At 38.1% G+C, this 27,571-nt stretch overlaps 1 protein-coding gene across 8 annotated transcripts; it reads left to right on the forward strand.

Moving 5' to 3' along the window:
• On the forward strand, nucleotides 1-27,571 carry GORAB (golgin, RAB6 interacting). 8 transcript variants are annotated; one of them, XM_019647722.1, is made up of 7 exons: nucleotides 303-392; nucleotides 3,318-3,456; nucleotides 5,959-6,316; nucleotides 16,027-16,128; nucleotides 18,354-18,494; nucleotides 19,700-19,783; nucleotides 25,869-27,571. In XM_019647722.1, exons 2-7 carry the CDS (start codon nucleotides 3,411-3,413, stop codon nucleotides 26,242-26,244), a joined length of 1,107 nt encoding a protein of 368 aa, XP_019503267.1. In that variant the 5' UTR covers nucleotides 303-392; nucleotides 3,318-3,410; the 3' UTR covers nucleotides 26,245-27,571. The 8 variants fall into 8 exon arrangements, with proteins under 8 accessions (XP_019503249.1, XP_019503294.1, XP_019503278.1 ...); XM_019647704.1 differs by lacking the exon at nucleotides 3,318-3,456 and having other exon boundaries at nucleotides 1-392; XM_019647711.1 differs by lacking the exons at nucleotides 3,318-3,456; nucleotides 19,700-19,783 and having other exon boundaries at nucleotides 9-392.

The following is a 27,571-nucleotide window of genomic DNA, read 5'->3' on the forward strand; positions in this document are numbered from 1 at the left end:
TGATCCCCACCCTCTCCGTTTCTCCCCTCATCTCCCGACGCAATGAACCCCAGGAGCATAGGAGACAAAAGAGGGAGCAGAGCCAGGTCAGGAGAGAATGAGCGCCTGCGTGGCCGAGATTTCCGCAGGTAGTTTGTCCGGCACAACCGGAGGCAGCCTCGGAGGGAGCAGGACCCTGCGGCGAGGAAGAGGGGGCCTCGTGTCAAAGCTCGTCGCGCTGATTGGCTGGTCTGCCGCTGCCGGGGAAGAACCCGGATGTGCCTGGGCAGTCGTGCTGGCAGTCGGAGTTCTGAGGTTTGGGTGTTCTAGGGGTGCTGGCAGCCCGGGGCGGATGGCGCGGGGTTGGGCTGGCTTCTCTGAGGAGGAGCTGAGGCGACTAAAGCAGAATAAAGGTAACGGGACGTGCCTGCAGAGGTTTAATGCGTGTGTCTGTTACGGGGAGGGGGCGGGGCTGCAGCTTTTGATGGGAAAGGGGCAGGGAAGGGGTGTGTGTGTGTGTGTGTGTGTGTGTGTGTGTGTGTGTGTGTGTGTGTGTGTGTGTGTGTGTGTGTGTGTGTGTGTGTGTGTGTGAGAGAAGGGATGGAGCTGTGAGTGGGAGGACAGGCTTGAGGGGGCCCCAGAGGTGGATGGATGGTACTGGAGCCATAGTGGAAGGGGCGGGCCTAGGGAGTGTGGGGGAGGCTGGAATCTACTTTTAGGAAAGAGAATTCAGGAATCCATTGAAAGATTGGGCTTTTTCCTGTGACAGGAGTGGGACTTGGAGAGGAAGTGACCCTGCAGCCTGGCTGTCCTATAGGATTGCTGCATAGATCAGTGGTTGGAGGGATGGGGTCAGGGCAGAGGAAGGAGAGGCACACACCATGTTAGAGCTGTGATGAATTTATAGCAGCAGACAACGGCTGGGAAAAGGGAAGCAGAGGGGTCTCCAACGCAAAACGTCGGTGCTTTTCATAGTATGTATCAAGTCTTGCATTCACTTCTGGCTGCCAGATGATTTTTGCAGTTCTTTCCAACTCGTGAGAGTCAGCAAACGAAAGAGGCATTTGAGAGGTTAGATGTGAAATGTGTACTTAGGGGGCGTGTACACTGCATAGGTATAAGCCAAAATTTTGTGCTTCCTTCTCAGGCTTTATAAAGTGATCATTGAAATGGACTTGTGCTGTTTTAGCTTTTAATGAAGGCATTAAATTTGCTGATACTTGGTGAGAAACTCGTGGTGGTAGAAACTATGCTTTGTTTGTGCTTGAAATTTCGTAACATTCTGTATGGTGACCCTGGAAGCGCACACCGCTACTGTGAGTTTACACCACTCTTGGTACTCTAACTTACACACTTTACCTTGGGAGACATTTAAATAAACCCTCCCATGCCTTTTATTAGAGTTTGTGAGAAAATTGGACGTTGCTCAGGTAGGCCTGTGCGTTTTCAGCACAGATTTAAGAATAACCTAGGGCTGACAAGTGGAAAGAGAAGTAAATTAGTAACATAGGGCCAGTGTAGATTGTATAGATTGAGGAAGTTTTGACTGGTTCAGAGACCTTTAAAAATGATATCGTAGAAGTTATACTACACTGTGTAACTACCTGACTCTATCTAGCTTGATATTCTGCAATTCCCTTGCTCTGTGTTTTCAACATCTATTCACTTATTCAAATGTACAGAGTATAAGTACTCCTGTTTCTGTTCTGACCTGAAGTTACAGGTATCAGCTTTTGCAGTAGGGATGCTAAAAGGAGCAAGGCATCACCCCCACCTTCAAAGAGTTTCTAGCCTAGCAAGGAGACAAACTATAGTATAATGTGATGATAGATAGATATTATACAAGAACTTGCCACCAAGCTAGCAGGAACCCCACTGTGCTGGGGCTTGGGTGGAGCTTGGGAAGATATCACAGAGATTACGTGTTAGCAGAAGTGAGTTTGCCGGGGAAAGAAGACTTCACATAGAAGTCTAAATTAATAGATTCATTATGTAGAAATATACTTGTAAATATCTGCTCTTTGGGATGGGGGCAGGGTGGAAGGACTTTAATTTCAAGGCCTATCATTTCAGAGCCAGATATTAGAGCATATTAGCCAACTCACTAGCCTATGGTCACCTTGAGGACAGAGAAAACATCTCCGCATCCTTGTATACTCAGAACCGAACACAGTGGTTGGCATGTAGATCTCCCAGCTCTGCCTCTAAATCTTTTTGCCTTGGATTTCTCCTTTGTAAAACTGAAAGAACTGGATCTTCAATCTTTAAGGCTCCTTCCAGCTGTTCTCCAACCGTAAAAATATAATTAATCTGTGAAAATGGAGTTGGTTACCAGCAAAAGCAAGAGCAGCAATATTCTAGAGAAACCCATATTTGCATTGGTTAAGGCCAAGCATGTTCTTAACACTCTTGTTTATAATATTAAAAAGCTGGAAATAAACCAAGTGTTCAATAACAAGGTAGTGGATAAATAAATTGTGGTATAATTATCCAGTAGGCTACTATACAGCTGGTGGGGATATTTGAACTGTAGCCACATCCATTAACATGTATAAATTTCATAAATAATGTGTTTGCATAAATGAAAAGAGCAAATTACAGAAGAATCTATACAGTCCGATACCATTTATAGATGGTCAAAACCATACAAAGCAGGTGTATTCTTTTAGTAATATAGGAAATCTATGAAGAAAATCAAGGGGATGGAATAATATACAAAATTCAGGATGGTGGGGGAGGCGAGGGGAATATGATCAAGGAGGGACAAATACATAGAGAATTTCAAAGGTAGTGGTAATTATGAGATCAGGTTAAGCCAAGTTTAAGCTGCAGTAACAAATGGCCCTAAAATATCAATTGTTTAATAAAGATTTAATTTTCACTCTAGCTTTATGTCTAACATGGGTTGGCAGGTGACTCGACTCCACATAGTTCACTCCACACCATGCTTTGGTGCCATCATATAGGAGTTAACCATGGCAGGAGAAGAAGATAGAGAATTGAGCATTAGAAATAAAATGCTTCCATCAGTGAATGACAGGTGTCACTCCTACTAACATTTCACTTAATAAAAGCAAATCATATGACTTGGAGGACAGGAAATACAGTTATCTTGTGTATTCCAAAAAAGGGAGTAATGTTCTATCCTTAAACAGCAGTTATGTCTATGAGTCATGTTTTATTTGTTAAACTGTGGTTTTGGTTTTTTTTAATAACCCATACGGGTTGGATTTGTGTGTGTGAAACATACATGTTAGTTGATATATGATTTATTTCATAATGAAAAAAATGGAAATGAAAAAGCAATGCAGCTACAATGCTTCGATTATGTTTTCCAGTTGTTGCTGATATATGAAAAGATACAAACAAGCCAAAAGAAAAATTGACGAAAGACATGAATAGATATGTCTTAGAAAAGGAAATATGAAGAGATGCTTATCACCGTCAATAAGCAGAGAATTGCAGACCAAGAGCACAGTGAGATACTACTTCATACCTATTTGATTGAGAGAAATTAAAAAGTCCTTTATCAGATGTATCTTGCATATCATTTTCTCCCAGTGTGTGAGCTGCCATCTCATGCCCTTGGCAATGTCTTTTGCTGAGCAGAAGTTTTAAGTTTTAATGAAATCTAGCTTAACAGTAATCTCCTTCATGGATAGTGCCTTTGCTGTTATATCTAAAAAGTCATCGCCATACCCAAAGCCATCTCGGTTTTCACCTGCGTTGTTGTCTAGCAGTTTTATTGTTTTGGTTTTGCGTTTAGGTCTATGCTGTATTTTGAGTTAATGTTTGTGAAGGGTTTAAGGTCTGTGTCTGGGTTCATTTTTTTGCATGCGATGTCCAGCTGTTCTAGGACCATTTGTTGAAAAGACTTTGCTCCATTTTATTGCCTTCGCTTGTTTGTCAAAGATGAGTTGACTATATTTATGTGGGCCTCTTTCTGGGCTCTGCTGTGTTCCACTGATCTATTTGTCTAGTCTTTCACTAACACCTACTGTCTTGATAACTGTAGCTTTATATATAATAGTAAGTCTCAAAGTCAAATACTTTCACAAAGTCCTCCACCTTTGTTCTTCAATATCGTGTTGGTTATTCTGGGTCTTTTGCCCCTCCATATACACTTTGAGAATTGTTTTGTCAATATCCACAAAATAACTTGCTGGGATTTTGATCAGGATTGCAGTGAATCTATAGATCAAGTTGTGATAACTGACGTCTTGACAGTATTGAGTCTTCCTACCCGTGAACATGGACTATTTCTCCATTTATTTAGTTCCTTGATTTTATTCATCAAAGTTTCGTAGTTTTCCTCATATAGATCTTGTACATATTTTGTAAGTTTTATACCTAAGGGTCTTTTTTTTCGTTTTGAGTGCTAATGTAAATGGTATTGTGTTTTTAATTTCAGATTCCACTTGTTCATTGCTAGAACATAGGAAAATTATTGACTTTTGTATTACATTAGTATTATATTTTGCAATCTTGCTATGGTGGCTTATTATTTCCAGGAGCTTTTTGGTCGTATGTTTTATTTTTAAGTGGCCTGGTATGTTTATTGTTTGGGATTTTAAAAAATAGCATTATAAATCTCATAGATAGGTTCTGTGAAAATGTAAAATAAAATGGAAGCTGCAGTAGAGAATTTGAGAGGCACTATTAATAAGTCAGTTAATGAGTGTAACTGGGAGGTAAGCAGGCTTAATGACATTTTCTGATGGTGTGAATAAAGATACATAGCCAAGAATAAGTTCTTGTTGCAAGATACAGGAAGCTACTTTGTGTTTCTGGCTAAGGTTAACAATAATAACATTCTACTTTTGATAGTACATCTATCTTTTGAAAATATTTTCTTTACATGTCTCATTTAATCTTTACACCAAATCCATGAGTTAAGTAGAGCAGGTAATTTTCAACCCATTTGAGAGGTGAAGAAACTGAGATATGGTATAATCAATTAACGTACCCAAGGTTGCTGAGCTGGATAAAAGCAACTCTAGAACTATGACTCCAGAGCTTTTACCTTTCCTTTGGGAAATTTAATAAGCTTTTGTTGCTTCAAAGGTCAATATGTAGATTTAAAAGCCCTATTTGAGTTTATTTACAAGGACTTATAATTTAATTTCCCAGGCATTTTGTAAAGACTGTCTGTCATTTATAGATCTTATTAAATATAGTCTGAATGTGAGTTAGATTCTCCAGTTGTCTGTCCTGGAGGTAAACACTGGCATGGACAATACAAAAAGTGTAATAGAAGTATTATTATTTAGTTTATAATGCTTTTTATAAAAAATTGCTCTGAGTTGTTTTATCTTTTTCTATTGCTTTACTCAGGCTGCTGTTGAAGTTAGCTTGCATAACATTGATTAAAGGCTAACTGGACTTTGGGAACACAACCTTGGACTGTTCTGGGATAAAAGAAAACAATTTAGGATAAATCAACATTCCTAGAAATAAGAAACCTCTTTCAGCTATACTTTGTGTATAGCATCTACCTATGTATCAAATTGCCCTAAGATTTGTGAAGATTTAAGAAAGGTGAAGCCCATTTGAAAACTCAACAACCATTTTATTTCAGGAGAGCAGACACAACTGTAAATCAAATTTAAGACATAGGAGAGAATTCATTTGTCTACCTAGCTTGATCAGATTAGTTGATTTTGTTGATAATTATCAAATTAAGTCGAAAAAGAAACCGTACTTTGTATCCTAAGGCCTAACTCACAGACAAATGGACTTCCTCGAAGATAAATTGAGAGCTAGGACAGTTTTTGTTAAATATTAACAGTATGGTTGAAAAACTATTGAAACTCTACAGGAAGATGGCTGTTCTACCCTGGGCTTTTAAGCTAGAGAAGGGAGGGGGAACCCTGTAGAATTTTTATCAAAGTTTAATGCTACTCCTGTATTTCCTTAGAGAAATTATAATTATTTGCTGTACACACAAAGGAATTTTCCTTCATTTTCTTTTTTATATAGATCCATTTGAACCAAAGTGGCGTCTCCCTATGAAAAAAAGTCGACAACAACTTCAGCGAGAAAAAGCCCTCCAAGAGCAAAGCCAAAAACTTGGACTTCAAGATGGATCAACCTCATTACCTCCAGAGCAGCTGCTGTCTGCACCAAAACAGAGCTTTAATACTCAGAAGCCAAATTTTTCTACCCCTAGTCCTCCTAGTTCTCTTACACCTACCTCTCCTATTGGTGATGGAAAACCACAGGGTATTGAAAGTCAACCAAGGGAACTGGAACTTGAAAATTCCCATGATGGTCACAAAAATGCTGAGGTCCCACCTCCAAAGCCAGATTGCAAATTGGAGAAAAAGAAAGTGGAATTGTTAGTAAGTCTGTATATCCATGAGACTTTTTTCCATTTTACCTTTTATTCCTTTTGGGCTTTGAAGAAATATAGTTTTAACACTTTTTTCTGTTTTATATTCTAAGAAATGTGATACATAAATTGTTGAAAAATAACTACCACCTAAATACGTTATAAGCCAGTCAGTGTTAGATATTTTATATGTTTATGTCATTTAGTCTTTACAACAGCCTTATAATGCATGTTCATTATTTTCACTTTACAGATGAGCTATCTTGGACTCAGAAAAGCTATTATATTCCCAAAGCAAATATGCAGCTAAGAAGTAGCAGAGATGGGTTTCATATAAAAGTCTTTCCGAATTCAAAGTCTGTGCTCTTTACACCACCAGAGGCGTTTCTTAATGCACAGTACTCCTCCCTAAATGAACCCATTCTTCAGCTTCTAGACTACATCTCGATTGGCCCAAAGTGGGTACTTGTGAAGAGACATATAGAGATAGTCAAAGGAAAGAATGTAGGAAATCGAAGGGACTAGTTAAATAATTTAGTTGCATATTTAGATTTTTCTTTATTCTTTATTTAATTTGTTTGTATTTGAAAACGCCTCCAGAATTTAGTTTAGCCACATTCTTATGGAAATTGCCATTCTATGACTTATAAATTCATATAATCAGAATTTTTTACACTATGGCTTATGTTTTAATATCTACTCTTATTTGTTTCCTACTATATTGGTCATAGGGAAGAAAGGATGGCATTTGTTTCTATTTTCCATTTTCCGAGTATTTGTTTTTCAAAGTATCTTGGGTTTTTTTCTAATCAGATATTTTTCCAATCTCTGCTGATCTAGATTCTGTACTTTTGAGTTTGAACTTTTTCCTACTCACCAGGGGTTTATAACCAGCAAATAATTTTGACAGGAGATAGAAAGCCACATGAATTATGAGACCAAGATTGAACAAGTGCATTTAAATGTCGTTAAGTGTACTTTAAATGTAGTTTACCAACAAAGCCCTGAGTCAGGTGGGGGGTGGGTTTGAATCGAGCAGGCCAATTTAGATTGAATATCATAAGGAAAATTATTCTGTTTTTAGGTACTGGGGAAATTTTTCATAGAAGAAATGTAATCTCAGGAACTGTTGTTAAAAAGGAGAAATTCTGAGGCTATAAGAACAGGAATGGAAAGCTGTAGCCCAGAGAATGCTCAGAGATGATGTCTCACTTCTCTGGAAGAGGCAAAGGATAGGCAAGAGAATAGTAAAGAAATAGGAAAGTGAAGAAGGGCTCGGAAGCAGAGGATTCTTCCCTAGTGAGTTCCCTGATGCAGTCGTATACCACCAAGGCCTCTGAAGGAGAGATGTTGTGATCAAAATACAATAGTTAGAGAAAATTCAGCTGTTAGTGTTGCAGACCATTTGGGATACGGCCCTGGGTGAATTGGAACTAAGGTATCTGGTGAGAAGATGCCCGCAATAGTAAAAATGAGAAAGGGCCAGTGCCAGCACTAAGTTGGAAGCTGCAGGAATAGAGAGAAAGGAATAATTTTGGAAGTGGTTACTATGTCTGAAAATAAATATGTTTGATATAATGGCTGTAAGAAATAACAATAATGGGAACAAATAGCTTTGTCATTGCCTTGTTGAATTTGGGTTGACATCAAGTTCGGGAATTTATGGGAAATTTTTAATATACTTGTTTCAGAATTGGACAGATTGGAAGACAATTCATGTTTTCAGATCTTTGAAGTTTTTTTTTAACCCAGTATTCAAGTCTTAATGTTTCAACCTGTTTAAAAATGTTTAAGATTTGGAAAGAAATGAGCAAACAGAAAGAAAATGAACTAAACATTGATTATTGTCCTAAGGGTGTTACATGGTGGAGGCTTTCCTTATAGAAAACTCTGGAGTCACTTCCAGTCAAGATGGCAGAGCAGGTAAACACTGCTCGTTTCCTCCTATGACCACATCAAAATTGCAACTGAACTGTACAACAGCCATCATTGAGAACTACCTGATGACTAGCTGAACAGAAGTCCTGTAACAAAGGATATAAAGAAACCATGTTGAGACTGTTAGGAGGGCCAGAGACACTGAATGGACATGTTCCACACCCATGGTGTGGTGATTAAGATTAGGAGGGCTATCTCAGCTGCAGAGGTCCCCCCTGAGGAGCGAGGACTGCCGGCCCCACACCTGGCTCCCCAGCCCAGGGCACCAATGTTGGGAAGAGGAGTCCCCATAACTTCTGGCTGTGGAACCAGCGGGGATTGCATGTGAGTGAGACAGAGGGCTGCTGGGGTCCCAGATGTTCCTCTTAAGGACCCCACACATGGACTCACTCACAGACTCACTTGCTCTAAGCTAGCAGGGGTAGCAGCTCAAAAAGCACCAAGGACAAATGGGGAGGAACTGAACTGACTAGTTTCAGGGGAAGGGTTGGAGGGGCAGGGGTCAGAGCAGCTCTCTCCAGGAATGGAGGTACTGGCGGGCACCATTGCTCCTTTGTTGAGGCCTACCTTCACCCAGCCAGCAGGTGCAAGCGGGCACCAAATGCGAACTCTCAATTAACCTAACATCCTTCACCCCTCCCTGGTGAATCCCTGAGACCCTACCCCCACCCAACTCGCACACCTGGCCAAGCCGCTTCCAGGAGCTTTTTCACGCAATTGGCTGGCTTCAACTTGTGCTGCAGACTTTGCTGAAATCTCTCAAAGTCCACAAACCCCAAACAAGCAGCGACTGGCCTTGGTGTGCCCTGTACCACTTGCTAAGTGGCCCCAAGCCTGGCATATGCTGCAGCCAGTGTTGGCTTAGAACATAGCTTTAAGCCGCCACAAGCGCAGCACAAGTAGTGGCTGGCCTCAGCTCAAAGCGTGGTGCCCACCAGAGAAAGGGTCCCAAGCCTGGCACTTTTGGCAGCTGGCCTCAGTTCACAGCTTGGCCTTGCCCCAACTCCTCCAAGCCCAGCACAAGTGTCAACCAACTTCAGATCACTTGGTAGCTCACACTAGGTGGCCCCAAGCCGGGCACAAATGGAAGCTGATCTTGGCCTGCAACAGAAACCTGCAAAGAGGCGCCACAACCAACATACCCGGTGACCAACTTCAGACCACACTGGAGCACCACCCAACCAACTCCACAAATGACACACCTGTAGGGCATACTCAACTGACACCAGAGCCCTGCTAAAGAGACTCCTGTTCTAGGGGACCAGCCACCGCATAACAGCATCTGCACTGTAGAACAGTCAGCCCTCTCAGCATGAGGGTCAATCCCACCCACTGAAGTGTCAACAGCAATCAAGGCTCAGCTACAATAGGAGGGCACACTCAGCCCATAAAAAGGAGATCTCTGGAGCACCTAGCTCAACTGAACAGGAACACCGCAACACTGGGCCACACAGGACACCTACTGCATAAAGCCACTTTGCCAAGACTGGAAGATGTAACAGGTCTGCCTAACACATACAAACAAACACACGGAGGCAGCCAAAATGAGACAAAAACAAAAACAAAAAAACATAGTCCAAGTGGAAGATTAGGAGAAAACTCCAGAAAGAGAACTTAGAAATGAAGACAAGCAATCTACCAGATACTGAGTTCAAAACACTGGTTTATAAGGACGTTCAATGAACTTAGGTTAAAATAGATTAACTCAGTGAGAACATCAACAAAGAAATAGAAACCATAAAAAAAAGCATTCAGAAATGAAGAATACAATAACTGAAATGAAGAATACATTAGAGGGAATCAACAGCAGATTAGATGAAGCAGAGGATTGAATCAGCAATCTGGAAAACAAGGTAGCAGAAAACACCAAATCGCAACAGCAAAACAGAAAAAAATTAATACAATTTAAGGGTTCTTGGGACAACATGAAGTATACCAACTTTTGCATCATCACCAGGAGAAGAGTGACAGCAAGGGCTTGAGAACCTATTTGAAGAATAATGACTGAAAACTTTACTAACCTGGCAAAGGAAATAGACATACAAGTCTAGAAAGTATGAAGAGTCCCAAGCAAGATTAACCCAAACAGGCCCACACCAAGATACATCATAATTAAAATGCCAAAGATTACAGGCAGAATCTTAAAATGAGCAAGAGAAAAGCAATTAGTTATGTACGAGGCAGCACCCCTAAGACTATCAGCTGATTTCTCAACAGAAACTTTGCAAGCCAGAAGGGATTGGCATGAAATATTCAAAGTGATGAAAAGTAAAGACCTACAACAAAGATTACCCAGCAGAGCTATCATTTAGAATTGAAGAATTTTCCAGACAAGAAAATGCTAAGGGAGTTTAGCACCGCTAAACCAGTATTACAAGAAATGTTAAAGGGACCTCTAAGAAGAAAAGATTAAAAATATGAATAAGAAATATAGGAATAAACAAAATTCTCACTGACGAGTGTAATCACTTAGTAAAATCAGTGGATGAACCAACGGTAAAGCATGTGCAAAGATTAAAAGGCAAAAGTAGGAAAATTGTGTAATTACAACAGTAAATCAAGGGATACACAAAAAGTAAAAAAGAATGACAAAAACATAAACATGGAAGGGGTAGTAAAAATGGTAGTGATTTTAGAATGTGTTTGAACTTAAGTGACCATCAACTTAAAATAGACTGCTGTAAACATAGCTGTATATATGAAGCAGATGTTAACCACACACCAAAATCTTACAAGAGATATACAGGAAATAAAGAGAAAGGAACACAAGCACAACACTATAGAACATCATCAACATGCAAGAGAAGAGAGAGAGAGAGAATAAGAAAGGAACAAAGAACTACAGAAAATATCAGAAGACCATAAAAATGGCAATAACTACATACCTATTAATAATTATTTTAAATGTAAATGGACTGAATATTCCACTCAGAAGACATAACAGTGGGTGAATCGATTAAAGAACAAGACCCATACACATGCTAATAACTACAAAAGACCCACTTCAGATAGCAAGACACACAAAGATGAAAGTAAAGTGACAGAAAAATATTTCATGCAAATGGAAACAAAATAAAAGGCTCAGGTAGCAATACTTGTATCATATGAAATAGATATTAAGACTAGGGCTGGGTCCGGCTGAGTGGCGCATTGGTTAGGAGTTGACTTGGGACACCAGCTCTGAGCAGTAGGGCCCTGGTTCTGATCCCACATGAGGGCCAGTGACACTGCGCCCTCTACAGCTAAGATGGTGAACAGCAGCTCGACCTGGAGCTAGGCTACCATGAGTCACCGGTGATGGCATAGGCTGCAGTGGGGCTGGCCAGCAGCCGGTATGAGCTGCCGTAAGTGGCCGTCCAATGGCTGGCGAGCGACTGCCTCTCTTGGGAAGAGCACAATGATAATACCAACATGGGCCAGTGAAGCGACGTCCTCCACAACTAGACTGAAGAACAAAAGGACAGCAACTTGTCTGTTCCCCTTCCCCCAATTCCCCAATAAAATCTCAAAAAAAAAATGACTAGGGCTATAACAAGAAACAAAGACATTTCATAATGATAAATAGATCAATCCAACAAGAGGACATTACTTACATAAACATCTATACAACCAATGTAAGAGCATCTAAATATATAAAGCAAACACTGATGGACATAAAGAGAGAGACCGACAGGAATACAGTCATAATAGTGAACTTTAACACTCCATTGAAACCAATGGACAGATCAGCCAGATGGAAAATCACCAAGGCAACAGTGGCCTTAAATGACACATTAGGCCAGATGGACTTCATTGATATTTTTAGGACATTTCGTCCCAAAGAAGCAGAATATACATTCTTTTCAAATGCATATGGAACATTTTCCAGGATAGACCACATGTTAGGTTACAAAACAAGTCTCAATAAATTTAAGAAGATTGAAACCATACCAAGCATCTTCTCTGATCACAATGGTGAGAAACTAGAAATCAACTACAAGAAGAAAACACAAACGCATGGAGGCTAAACAGTATGCCACTAAATAGTGAATGGGTTAACAGGTCAAGGGGGAAATCGAGGAACCTTGAGACAAATGAAAACACAATGATCCAAAACAAACCTATGGGACACAGGGAAATCAGTTCCAAGAGGGAAATTTATAGCAGTACAAGTCTACTTCAAGAAACAAGAAAAATCTCAAACAATCTAATGCCACACATAAAGAAACTGGAAGAAAAAAAAAGCCCAATGTGAAGAAAGGGAAAGAAATAATAAAGATCAGAGCAGAAATAAATGAAATAGAATCTAAAACACAATTGAAAAGATCAATAAAACCAAGAGCTGGTTCATGAGGAAATACTAAGAACAGTTACATACCAACAAATTGGACATTCTGGAAGAAATGGATAAATTCCTAGAAATATACAACCTTCCAAGGCCAAATCAGGAAGAAACAAAATCTGAACAGATAACTGCTAACAAAATTGAATCAATAATTTAAAAACTCCAAACAAAAGCCCTGGACCAGATGGCTTCACAGGTGAATTTTACCAACATTCAAAGAAGATTTAATACCTATCTTTCTCAAACTGTTCCATAAAGTTGAAGAGAAGGGAAGGCCCTCAAACTAATTTTACGAGGCCAGCATTACCCTGATACCAAAATCAAAGACACTACAAAAAAGGAATTATAGGCCAATATCCCTGATAACATAGGTGTAAAAATCCTAAACAAGTTATTAGCAAACATAATTAAGCAATTAAAAAGATTATACACTATGATCAAGTGGAATTTATTCCTGGGATGCAAGATTGGTTCTGTATCCACAAAGCAATTAATGTGATACACCACATAAACAAAATGAAAGATAAAATTCATCAATAATATCAATAGACGCCGAAAGAGCATGTGACACAATCCAAAATCCATTTATAATAAAATCTGTCAGCAAAGTGTGGATATAGGGAACATACCTCAACATAGTAAAGACCATATATGACAAACCCACAACCAGTATACTCAAATGATGAAAAGCTGAAAGCATTTTCTTTAAGATCAGGAATACGGCAAGGATGTCCACTTTTACCAATTTTATTCAACATAGTATTGGAAGTCCTAGCCACAGCAATCAGACAAGAAAAAGAAAAGGCATACAAATTGGAAAAGAAAAAGTAAATTTGTCATTTGGAGATGACAAGATACTATATAGAGAGAACCCTAAAGATTTCACACACACATACACACAATGATTAGAAATAATGAATTCAATGAAGTAACGGGATACAAAATTAATATTCTGAAATTGGTTGCATTTTCATACACCAATAACAAACCACCAGAAAAAGAAGCTAAGGAAACAATCCCATTTGCAATTGCATCAAAAAGAATAAAATGAGTAGGAATAAATTTAACCAAGGAGGTAAAGGACCTATACTCAGAAAACATTAATACATTGAAGACAGAAACTGAAGAAGATACAAATAAATGGCAGAATATACTGTGCTCATAGATAGGAAGAATTAACATCATTTAAATGTCCATACTACCCAAAGCAATCTACAGATTCAATGCAATCCCTATCAAAATACCAAAGACATTTTTCACACAACTTGCACAAATAACTCTAAAATTTATATGAAACTGAATAGCCAAAGCAATCTTGAGAAAGAACAGAGTTGGAGGTATCACTGTACCTGATATCAAACAATACAAGGCCACAGCAATCAAAACAGCGTGGTAATGGCATAAAAACAGGCACATAGATCAATGGAACAGAATAGAAAGCTCAGAAATAAACCCACGCCTATATGGTTAATTAATGATGACAAAGGAGGGAAAGAATATACAATGGGAAAAAAAAATCTCTTCAATAAATGGTGTTGGGAAAACAGGTACATGCAAAAGAATGAAACTGGATCACTTTATTACACCATATACAAGAATAAACTCAAAATGGATTAAAAACTTAAATGTAAGACCTGAAACCATAAAACTCCTAGAAGAAAACATAAGGAGCAAACTATTTGACATCATTCTTTGTAATATATTTTTGGCTATGTCTCCAAAAAAAATTGGACTACATTAAACTAAAAAGTTTTTGACAACGAAGGAAAACATGAACAAAATGAAAAGACAACCTGAATGGGAGAAGGTATTTACCAATGATACATCCAAGAAGGAGTTAATATCTAAAATATGTAAGGAACTCATACAACTTTACAAACAAAAAACAATCAAATTAAAAAATGGGCAGAGGACCTGAATAGACATTTCTCCAAAGAGGACATACAGATGGGGCAACACACATATAAAAAGACACTCAACATCACTAATCAGCAGAGAAATGCAAATTAAAACCACAATGAGATATCACCTCACACCTGTCAGAATGGCCATCATCAATAAATCAACAAACAACAAATGTTGGCAAGGATGTGGAGAAAAGGGAACCCTCATGCGCTGTTGGGATTGCAAACTGGTGCCACCACTGTGGAAAACAGTATGGAGTTGCCTCAAAAATTAAAAATAGAACTACCTTATGACCCAGCAATTTCACTTCGGGGTACTTATCCGAAGAAATCCAAAACACTAATTCAAAAAGATCTATGTACCCGTGTTTATTGCAACATTATTTACAATAGCCAAGATATGAAAGCCAAGATAAGTATCGATTGATAGTCAAATGGATTAAAAAGAATGGTACATATATACAATGGAATACTACTCAGCCATAAAAAGAATGATCTTGCCATTTGCAAAAACATGGATAGACCTAGAGGGTATTATGCTAAGTGAAATAAGTCAGACAAAGACAAATAACATATGGTTTCATTTATATGTGGAATCTAAACAAAATAAATGAACAAACAAAACAGAAACAAACTCATATATACAGAGGACAAATTGCTGGTTACCAGATGGGAGGAAGGTTGGGGAGATGGGCGAAAAAGGTGACGGGATTAAGAAGTACAAATTGGCAGTTATAAAAATAGTCACAAGGTTAAAGTACAGCCTAGGGAATATAGTCAATAATATTGTAAAAACTATGATGTCAGATGGGTACTAGACTTATCAGGATGATGACTTTAAGTTATATAAATGACTAATCACTAGGTTTTATACCTGAAACTGATATAGTAATATTGTATGTCAACTGTAACAGAAAAAAAAAATTTTAATAATTTTTTAAATAAATGCATATTCAATCTGCAAAAAAATTCTAGGCATAGAAAGAAGCAGGAAATTGTGATACATAACCAGGAAGAAAATTATCAAAAGAAACAGGCCCACAAATCATGGGAATTATCAGGCAAAGAATATTTAAACAGCTATTATAAATATGTTCCATGTGCCCAAGAATGTGGAATGTAAAGTGATTTAATGATTAAATCATTAAAATGATTTAAAAAAAAAAACCTCTGAAATATATAACATGACATTAGCTACAGACCTATTTATTTTACTCTCCATTGGCATATAATAATTAACTTACACAAGTTTCTTTGTACTCCTAAAAAATGCCACTATTCTGGCTTCCAGTGTGTGGGTTCCTAGATTATATACATATAATGGATTTCAAAGGGCCAATTTATGTAAGCCTTCTTTACTTCAAATCATAGTCTTTGTTCCTATTAGAACAAAATAATGAGCTGCAGATGGGTTCTTTTTAAGAGGACTTTTGAAAGAATATATACATAATCTGGCTGATTAAATTTTATATGTAGGGGACTGAGAGACTGGTAATGTATGGGCTGGGGTTTCAGAAACTCATTTTTACACTTTTTTTTTTTCTCCCTAGGCAAGAAAAATCTCGTTGGGAAGTCCTCCAACAAGAACAACGGCTAATGGAAGAGAAAAATAAACGTAAGAAAGCTCTTTTGGCTAAAGCTATTGCCGAAAGGTGAGACACCTGAACCAGGAGAGGTTTGTAAGCCACAGTCGGCTCTGTCGTGTTTCACATTTATTTTCCCATGTCTGTTCCAATAAACTGACATTTTTCTCTACAACCATTTTTTAAGGCTAACTAAACAAATTATGCTTTATAAATGATGCTGAAAGTCCAGTGTTAATTTATCAAGAAGGACTTTTTATGCATAGATCATAACAAATTTATGAATACAGGTGTGATTAAAACTTAAGGATCAGTGTCAGTATTTTCAGCTTTGACCATCTACACATTCATGAGGGAACAGTCAATAGCTATCTGTATAAGTAAATTAGCAACAAATGCAGGTTTTAATTTTGACGTCAGGAGGCCGTTAGCATCTGAAGTAGAGGAGTAAGATTAGCCCACATAAGTAACTTGTACTCCCACAAATCTTAATTGTGTTTCCTATGGACAGTTTTCTTAAATAATTTCCCTTGCCTTCACTGATAGAAGATACAGGATATAATTTAACCTCTTATTGATGACTCGGTCATGGTCATGAGCACTGTCCCATACAGTGTGCAGTTCAGTTTTTGTCATGTCCCAGTGTCAGTGTGTCAGCGATCCCTTTTCCTTTACTGCACTGTCCTGCCCTGGAACAGCAACATTCGCTTTTGAGCCACTTTTCCCATTCCCACCCATTCTTTCTGCTCTTTTAGTTTGTAGTTTCTAATGTGCTGTGGCCTGAGGAAACCAAGTTTAGTTAATAAAGCAATGACTGAGAACAGCCAGAACTATAATAAATACAAGCAAGTATTCAGTGGCATTTTCTTTTAACACATTGTTTGCGGGAAATGAGTAAACTCGTCATAGCGCTTTTTATACCAAAGCGCAGACGAGTTAACTCAGGTATAGAGAAAAATGCCCGCTTACAAAGTGTTAAATATCTAGAAAAGTCTGGCCAAACAATTATTGATTGAAGCCCACGTGTGTCAGGGAGGGGAAGGAATAGGGATGGAGAGAAAGGCAGGTGGGTATAAGAGTAATACAGATTTTATCTGCCAAAGGGATATAGTGTGCATTTGAAAATGATGTTTTTTTCTCCTACTGGTATACCTTGATCTTGCACAAAACATAGGAAATATGCAACTTACTGAACTTATGTTTCCAGAAAAAAAAAAAAGCCATGATTATTGAAAAGTGATTATTGGAAAGCACTTTAGTAATCTTCAATTTGAAAGAGGGTAGGGTGGCTGTTTACTGGGGATTTTACAAAAAGATTTTACAAAAAAATTTAGTACTTGGTTTGCTCTGCATGCTTTTGATTTAAGAAACCACTGACACAGACAGAAATGTAAGGAACTATAAGTTGATTAGGTTATTAATAAGACACTGAAGTATAGTACTTGAAGTAAAAGAATCACACTGTTAACTTTTATAGGCAGAAAGCAAGGGTAAATGTATAAGTGGAGTAGAAATTGGGAAAATGTAAGTTGCAATGTAGTGGTTTTATGTGTGAGTTTTATTCTTCTGTGAGAATGTGTGTGAAATTTTGAAATGAGCGAAATGATGATTAAAGGTTGGCTTCTGTCTTTGTTTATTCTGTTTCTGAAGTATATAATGTACTTGAGAGTGATGAGGACTTGGGTTTGAGCCCCAGAAAGAGAAATTTGGAGGACCTGTAGTTTTGCCTGAAGAACAGGAATCGAAGCAATTAAAGTTTGGGGAAATGAGTCCTAAGAAAGTTAAAACCAAATAGATGTTTTTAGATGTATAATGAAATGGTGTTTAAATCACGCTTCTGTTCTTGGTGTCCCTTAGGTATCAGACAAATGAAAATGGGCTTAGCAAGAAGAATTTAAGGGTAAAGATTTGAAAAGTTGTGTTCAATGTTCCAAGTGTAAAGAAAATACAGATACATTCTTTTATTGCTTACTCTTGTCCTTGTGGAACAAATATAGACCTATACGTGGACTATTTATTGATATATTTTTTCATCTTTTTCCCTTGTATTTGAAAATCATATATACTCATAGAAAATGTGGAGTAATAAAGGAAAGAGGCATAAATGCAGTCTTAGAGATAATACCAACATGTTAGCAGCATTTGATGTATTTCAATGTTTCTGTCTTTTTCTAGTTTTTAAACATTATACATTATAACCATATGTACAGTAGCTGCTTTTTTCACTTCTGTTGTATATGGACATATGATTTTAAAATGTTTTTATTTTCCCACTCATGTTCCTGATTTTCTAGATCTAAAAGAACTCAGGCAGAGACCATGAAACTAAAGCGTATCCAGAAGGAGTTGCAGGCTTTGGATGACATGGTGTCGGCTGACATTGGGATCCTCAGGAACCGGATCGATCAGGCCAGTCTAGACTATTCACATGCTCAGTGAGTCCCAGTTAATTAATGATTATTGCTAGCTGGGCCAGGAGCTTTTCCATATATCATCATGTAAGCCTCATAACAACCCCATTATGCACTGTGTTTTTTCCTGTTTTGTACTAAAGTATGTCGCCTCTTCTGGAAGCCTTCCTTTCCTTAGCCCTACCCATTAACCTCGTTCAGGGTTCTGGTAGAGTAGTTCTTGCGTTATTTAGTTACATCTTAGTCTTTACTGTTTGGGACTCTAAATAGCTGAATGACTTGCCCTAAAACTATTCGTATTCTACACCAAGGTTGTGCTCTTTCTATTACGAAATTTGGATTGAGATTGTCCTTAGTTCTCTTTTCAGTTTTCATCAAAGAAAGAAGATCTAGTTTTGTTTTTTTTTTAAGCCTATGAGTATTTTAAGGAAAATACTACTCAGTCTTAAAAGCTTGAAGTGTTTTTTGTTTTGGTTTGGTTTTTTTCTTTTTGATTATATTCTGTATAAAATGGTTTACTATCATGTGTTTCCTAGGGTTGAACCATAGGCATTTTTTAAGAGAAAAAAATCATCATGGAGTATTTTTAAAATGAACTAACACATGTAAAGAATTACATGAACTTCGCAAACAGATACAAAGGCAAAACTTTAAGTCCAATTTCAGGGTTTTCAGTCCTTTCAACATTGCTTTAATCATCCTGGTTTGTCTTTTTTCACGAGGGTATGCTGTGTTAATGACTCAGTTTTGCATCTTTCTCTGTAACACTAAAATCAATCAGAATGCCTCATTAGTCCAGGGTAGACCACAGCATCAGAACATTTATAGAACAATTTAATAAAGCGGAAATGCTTGATTGTGGTTTTTCATTCACTGTTTATTGTTTAAGAAAGAGGCTTGTGGTTGTGTCCTTGTGATTTTTGTAATAGCTGTTTGACCAGATGCTATTAGACTTAATGGGTTGCCTTTATTAATTAACTGCCTAAATTAATGCCATCAGTAGCTGATAACTGGAGGTTCCAGATTTCTACTACTAAGGTCATTAAAGAGGTGACCAAGATTTTATTAAGATTAAACTAAGCCTAGATATTTAGCACATTTTATTCTCTGGAACTTAAGATTGCCAGAGGGACATTTTTGTGTCTTTATAACCCTTTATATGAATAATTAAGATTATTCTGGATACCTCAACAGAAAAATCATCTGATTATGTTTTCATTTTGTCCTAGAGGAGGCTGGAGAAGGATGCCTTTGTACAGTGAACATTATGTAAAAAATGTCATAGTTTCAGCCTTCAGAGAACCACAAAGAAGGTGGGATTACTGGTTAAAGGAGAAGACATCCCATAATATATATTTTTAGTGATATTTTAGTAAATTTTTATATGGTAAAAAAATTTTACATTGTAATTTTTTATATCTCTTAACAAGCTAAAAATGGTCATTTCTCATGGTACTGATTTTGACATAGTTATATGTGAAACTGTATATGTGAGGCTATTTCTAAAAATCACGTAGACAAACGTGACTAAAACCAGGGTTTGTATCTTATTTAGGCATAAGTTTAAGACAGTATTTTCTAAATTTGTATCTGTGGTTATTGACAAATTACAGATTGGTGATATAATATTATGGTCTTAGATTTCTACTGGAAAATAATCCCCAAGGCAGTCAGTTTCTTTGGGAGATGTCCTTGATTTTTGGTTTTGTTTTTTAATAAAAATAATGTAGTTCTATAGTGCCTGGTCCAGTGCTGTGTCCACAAAAGTTTCTTGGAGACTGAACAGGCCAGAGATTGCTTTACAGTTGGCTTCTGTAGAGCAGTGTCAGGGCCGACATCTCCGAGGAGACCAGCACTTTGAGTGAGCCAACTCAAGGGGCTGCTGCCGGGGCTGCCGCTGTTCACAGCCACAGTGACAACGCTGCCATGTGCTGTGCAGACCAGCTTGTAAAACTGAGAGTGGCTGCGTGTAGGACATTTCTTTAACCCTCAATCTACCAGAAAAACCGATTATCACCATTTGCCATCTATGTTTAATAGACACTCCCCCACACACATGCACATACATATGTACATAAATATGTTCAGTCATTTTACGAATAAGTTACAAAAGTAAGAATAAAAGGGATTGTGGAAAACCACTTTATTAAAGTTTTTATGAGAATGTAAGCATAGCAAACCTCTTTGTATCAAGGAACATTTGACTCCAAAAATTATACACGCTGAAAGAATGCAGTTACATCCTTTCAGCAACACAGGACGGTCCAGACACTTGTAAAATATTGTGTGATTAAGTTCCTGCTTTTGAAATTAATGCTGTGAAAATAACCTATTTTAGTTTTATCCTCAGAAATACAGTTTTCACTCATTGATCCTTGGGTTTGAGGAACTTTATCTGGGATGTGTTTTTCTGAAGACTCCGTACTCTTGAGATTTCACTTATGACCAGTTTCACTTACCTAGACTCCACACTGTGTGTCGGCATTTGAGTTGGTGTCCTAGGACGGCCGTAACAAACCACCACAAACTGGGTGGCTTCCAATAACAGAAATTTAATTTCTGGAAGCCCAAGTCTGAAATCAGGGTGTCGGCAGGTCACTGTTCCTACAGAAACCCTCAGGAAGAACCTATTCTTTGCCTTTCCTGGCTTCTGGTGGCGGGAGGGGTCCCTGGCTTTTGGCTGCACACTCACCTCTGTGCCTCCATCCTCACGATGCTTCCTCCTCATCTCTCTCAAAACGTCCTCTGCCACTTTCTTAAAAGGATACATGTGATTGCATTTAGAGCCCAATTGGAAAATCTAGAATAAACTTCTCTCAAAATCTGTAGCTTAATCACATCTTTTGCCAGATAAGGTAATATTCACAGGTTCCGGGGGGTTATTTTTTAGCCTACCACAAATTTGTCTTTTGATTTGTCTAATAACTGCGAAATGTCTTCATCTGTCAGTTTTCTCTACTTTGCCATCATGGGCGGAAAACAAAAAGTATTAATTCTTTAACTGCATTCAGTGAAAGTTGAGAGCAGATTACAAATATGCTGTTTCCAGTCTTATACTTTCTTGAAAGGTGATGTAATACTTTAGACAACGCAGTAAGGAAACTAAATGATGATGATATATTTCATTATAGCATCATCCTTTTAGGTCATTCCATCTTTTTCTTCTTATTTTAATTTTTTTAGCATAAATGGGAATATTTGATGAATAACGAGGAAATAATTCCTAGGGTGATGAAGTGGCAAATTGTTTCAATATGTAGGAAAAATAATATCTCAATGATCCCATAATGTATCTTAAATTTATAAAAAGATCCAGTGGACCTATATATTAATAATAATTGCAAATTATGGTTAGTTTTATTCAGTTTTTTAAAATATAAGTAAATTTTCTCTTCGTTCTCTGGAAGCCTTCTAAGAAAAGATAAAAAAAAAAAGTCATGATATGTTGACCCTTACAAATATTGGGTTGTCAGAAAAGTCATGACCCATTTTTGCAACGAAAAACAGAAAAAATACTTCTTGACTTTTCTGACAACCTAATAGTTAGAATTGCCCAAAAAAGGAACTGAAAAACTAACAGTGGGTCTGTGGATCCTAATGGCATGCTAAGGGTTAATGAATGAGCTTTTAAAAAATTTCAGGGACACCAAAATCGAGAGACAGTTTCTAAAATCCTTTCAATCACATTCATCAATGTCCCTTTAAAATAACAAAACAATTCTATAACTGCATTTCAGTTCAGTTGGTCTTCCTGTGTTACATATAATGCTCTTATTATTCTGTTCCAAAGTATGTCACCCCTCTCTGATTTGGTGCAGCCACCTGACTCCCAGTCTCGTTCGTAGTGCAGTTTGTGAAATTAATATTTTCAACATAAATCACTCTGTACTAGAATATATATGCATGTTTCTGGCCAGAAGGACTTTAAATAAATAAACAAAATGCAGAATCTTCAGTGATTTGTCCAGGATGAAAGATCAATGGAAACCTAGGGACCTGTTTGCACATTTTAATTTCAATTCAGCATTCATGAGCCCAATCCGTAAATCTTTACTAACTGACTTTGACTGGCGGAGGGGGGACGTGCAGAGAAGGGAGGTTTGAGTGGGGGGAAGGAACCTATAGAGAATGTTGTCAGACCTCTCAAGATTAATGCAAGAACATTCATAAATAGGATATGTTACAAAGTGTGGAAGTAAGGGCCCTAGATATCCAAAAGAGCTGAGAATAACTCTTTTATATAACATAGGGAGTAACTGAAAAACGGCTTGTTTTTGCATTCTTATATTTACTAGATGACAGTAAAAAAAGAAAAAGAAAAAAAAATACGTTAAATGAACATTATATAAGAGTTTTTAAGTATAAACACCAGGTCCTTAAATGTTCCATAATTTTAATTTTAGATACATGTTTAGTGATGTATTAACAATGCTTTTTGATTCTGGTGCTCTGGAAGAGAGTTTCTTGAGTGTCTACCAGGCACTGGACTAGACCCTTGCCCTACTTATACTATTTAATCCTTAACACTCTGATGAAGTACTGTTCTTTCACCATTTTACAGATAAACCAAGACTCAATTGAAGAAACCACCCGGTGTTACTACACTGAGTTTTGGTCCCCGCTTGCCTGTTCCCCAATCGCTTCCTTTCATAGGAACCTGGCTGTGTTTTGTACTCATGGTGCTGACCCCAAGGCACCCCTGTTTAGAACAAAGATGAGCTGTCAGCTTCAGAACACTTAGTCCACAGGCTAAACGGGTTCATAGCATGGCCTGGCCCTGGGAGCTCTGTGTAAACTGACAGGAGTCAAGCCAAACCAACCCAGGTCCTCCTGTAGAATTTTGGAATTGGAACTCTTAAGAAGTTGGGTGGAGTGAATTTCATGTAGAGCCACAGCTGGTGGCCCATATTGGGCTGTGAGTATGTTAGGAAAGCCAAAATGAGAGAATCCGTGGTTTCTGAGCATTGAAGAGGATAGACAGCCTTAGATGCCTGTGACATTGCCTCTTTACCCACAAAAAAAAACACCGTTTACCTGAGCCACTGTGACTGGGTATCTGTTCTTTACATCCAAGAAAAAGCCTTGACCAAAACATGTATACACACAATACACAGCAAAGGCGGGTCCTTTTAATCCAATTTTTCACTATATTTCCTTGCTATCACACAAGTACTAGAGATTCCTTCTTACATCGAGTTGTGTAGCCAGTCACAACAGGTAAGGCAGCATGGCCTTCACAACTGTTAGTGGTAATTAAAGGAATAATTCATTGCTAAGTGGAGATCAAACGCTTTTCATGGCAGAAAGAAATGCAATAATTATATAGAAAAGGCAAAAGAGAAGAAACCAATACATGATAATTTTCCTTTTTGTATCAACCTAATGCCAAAGGGGAAAACGGGATCCCGCAGAGTGACTTTACCGGTAGAATTGCCCTACTTCCAGAATGACTGCACTGCCTACCTATGAAGTTTATGTATCTATAAATATATAAAATTTCCTGATGAGAGTCTAACAGGAGTCTGTTGCTGCAGAGTGGAGAGGGTGAGAGCAGCTTAACCTAGGAATTCTCAAATGGGACGTTTTAGCCCCTTTGGAGACATTGGGCAATGTTCTGGAGACGTTTTTGGCTTTCACTAGTAGAGGGTGCTACTGGCAACTAGTGGGAGAAAGCCAGTGATGCTACGCATCCTACAATGTACAGGAGAGCACCCCACAACAAAGAATTATATGGTTCAAGTTGCCGGTAGTGCCAAGGGTGAGAAACGCCCGATAAGCCTATCTCGAAGCTTTCTGTTCTGCTTGATTTTTACTTCTCGCCCCACCCTGTGTCATTGGCTGGGTGTGCTCTGTCCTGTTTATCATCTTCTCCCAACCACTGTCCATATCCTCCACTAGAACTTTTCTCCTGTTCTAATCCATTAATCAAGAGATACAGATTTCTCAACAACAACAAAAACAATCTGATTATAAAAATTGGGCACAGGATCTGAATAGACACTTTTCTGAGGAAGACATACAGATGGGCAGCAGATATATGAAAAGATGCACACCATCACTAATCATCAGGGAAATGCAAATCAAAACCACTATGAGATACCACCTCACACATGTTAGAATGGCTATTATCAACAAAACAAGAAATCCCAAGTGTTGGAGAGGTTGTGGAGAAAAAGGAACCCTCATACACTGCTGGTGGGAGTGTAAACTGGTACAGCCACTGTGAAAAACAGTATAGAGTTTCTCAAAAAATTAAGAATAGAGCTACCATATGACCCAGTAATCCCTTTTCCCAAAATTTGAAAATATTTATTCGTAAAGCTACTGGATTGTAGGAAAAGTTGTGATACATTTTTGTAACGAAAAACAGAAAAAATACGTCATGACTTTTCAGACAACCCAATATATGTATAACCCCTATGATCACTGCTGCATTATTCACAATAGCCAAGACGTGGTAACAACCTAAGTGTCCTTCAATGGATGATTGGATAAAGATGTACATATATACAATGGAATACTTATCAGCCATAAAAAAAATGAAATTTTGTCATTTGGGACAATATGGATGGATCTTGAGAGTATTATGTAAGTGAAATAAGTCAGACAGAAAGGACAAAAACTATGGTTTCACTCATGTTTTATATGTGGGATATAAAACAAGCAAACGAACTAACAAAATTAAAAAAAAAATCTCATAGATAAAACAGAATGGCGTCTGCCAGAGGAAAAGGCTGACAAAGAGGGCAAATGGGGTCAAAGCAGACTAGACTTCAGGTGGTGAGCACACAATAGAGTGCACAGACGTCGTGTTATAAAGATGTGTACCCGAAACTTACGTTATTATTAACCAATGTCACCCCAATACATATTGAAAGAGAGACAGATGTTCTACTTTCTCCATCTCCTACAGTTTTACCTCCCACATTTAACCAGCTGTGTGTGAGCGCTAACTTGCAGTGGTTCATGAGAGCAGATTTTTTTCATCTTTTCTCGATTCTGCGCTCAGTGACGCCACCCTGATAGCCTGAAATCGGCCTTTACGCTATAGAAATGGACAAACACTGCACATCAGGGCCCTGCCCCCTCTGGAGCTCGCACACCACGGAATTAGCCCTCATGGCCCGCTTTCATTTAAGCAGAGTGTTGGAAATAGGACGTGAGTGCAGAAAAATGTGGTTCTATCAGGAGAGTCCAAATATGGACATTGCACAAGTTTCAGCAACAATGGCCTCGTTTGTCTAACGCGCAGACGCGATTTGGCAAAGTGCTAAGATCCATATCTCCATTATACATTGCTTTCCCATTTCGGAGTTTCATTATTGTTTCTCGGCCCTCTGAGGATCTTCCTCAGTGGAGAACTAACCAACGGACCCATCTTTGTCCCTGTCCTTACAGGAAGCGGTTTGACAGGGCCGAAGCCGAGTACGTGGCGGCAAAGCTCGACCTGCAGCGCAAGACTGATACTAAAGAGCAACTGACCGAGCACCTCTGTACGATCATCCAGGAGAACGAGCTCCGCAAGGCCCGGAAGCTGGAGGAGCTGATGCAGCAGCTGGACGTCCAGGCCGACGCGGAGCCCGCGGAGCCCGAAGGGCAGGTGGAGGGATGCCTTCACCACCAAGAAGCGGAAGCCGGGAAACAGGTGGTTCACGTAGAGCCGCCAAACGCAGATGCGCAGTGTGAAAACGGCGCCAGCGCCCCTCTTGCTCCGGACCACGCGAATCAAGTGCAAAGTACTGTAAATGACCTTGCTGCGGCTCTGACCCCATGAAGTGCCAGTGTGTGTTCTCCTCACCTGCTAGGGTAGTCAGTCAACTTTCTGTTGCAGATGATGCCGTGACCTCTGAGAAATGCCTCTTTACAACAATATTCATTTTCAAATCCTTGATTAGGTTTCTCATAACGCGTTTGACGACTCTTATCTCAGATGATGGTAATTTTATAGGGGGCCGTAGTTCACCTTGATTTTGGTCCGGTTCATTTAGTGTGCCCCTATTTTGGGAGTGAAAACAAGTGGCTTAGAAGCATAGAAGAAAAACTACATGGCTAGGAGTGTTTTTACACCAGGTAAATGTAGAAAAATGGAATGAAAAATGATAATACCTCATCAAACTCATTTAATTTCGGGAACAGTGCTGAGAATGAGAATGAGAATCCTATTATTATTTTATGTCATCACTAAAAAGACACTAAAAATGAAACGTGAAAAAGAGACCAGGAAACAACTAACAAAACTAGTAGGTTGAATTATCTATTTGTATTTTAACTAGAGTTACAAAACACTACTTTTGTCTTCAGTTTGCCTTGTGAATGTCTTTAGTTTACAACCTGAGTTTTGGTTAGTTGATACGTAAACAGAAACTTGTATATATAAATATGCCATATGTATAATTTTAGTATTAATATATTGTTTTCTTTAATCAAACACATTGATTAAATTTAGACAATGAAAACATTTCTACAGTGAGACTGAAAATAATGTAGAAAAATCTCATTGCTACTTTTGATTATCAAAAAAATTAATACATTTTTCTTTCTAAAGTTACCTGTAAATATGAGTTTTATATGTTGGGGTATAATTTATGTTGTCATAAAGCATTTAAATTGTTAAAATGATGATTTTATTATTACTGTACTAGTTTGTTAATTACCATCAGTAATACTTGACCACTACATTGTGCTATATGTAAATGTATAAATATTGTAGTCTTGTCACAAAAATCTGTGACTATCACATTAAATTCTGATTTATCCAAAATTCTAAACATTCAAATCATACATTTTAAGTGTTAGGAAGAAATGAAAGAGGATGAGGACAAATGTAATATTGTATCCATAATAATTTCTGCAAAAGTGGCGGACATCCTATTTTTAAATGAGTTTGAGGATATTATTTTCTTGTAATGCAGATACGCTTTGTATTTTTATATTATGTAACTTGAGCAGAAATTATAGCTTTCCATGACTAACTTCTCTAAGCAGAGGCATTTATATAGATAGTTGTATTTTTATGCATATGCATGATGACATAAAAACTGAAAGCTTGGTTGTCCATACTCTCCTATTTTTCTAAGGAATAAACGAGCCTGATGCGTTTA

Source organism: Hipposideros armiger, unplaced genomic scaffold, assembly GCF_001890085.2.
Source record: "Hipposideros armiger isolate ML-2016 unplaced genomic scaffold, ASM189008v1 scaffold_6, whole genome shotgun sequence".
NCBI classification, from domain to species: domain Eukaryota; kingdom Metazoa; phylum Chordata; class Mammalia; order Chiroptera; family Hipposideridae; genus Hipposideros; species Hipposideros armiger.

Coding starts and splice junctions, on each gene's coding strand:
- GORAB (XM_019647704.1), top strand. CDS start 98: ATGAGCGCCTGCGTGGCCGAGATTTCCGCAGGTAGTTTGTCCGGCACA. Junction 393..5,958: donor GCGACTAAAGCAGAATAAAG/GTAACGGGACGT, acceptor TTTTTTATATAG/ATCCATTTGAACCAAAGTGG. Junction 18,495..19,699: donor CTAGACTATTCACATGCTCA/GTGAGTCCCAGT, acceptor ATTTTGTCCTAG/AGGAGGCTGGAGAAGGATGC.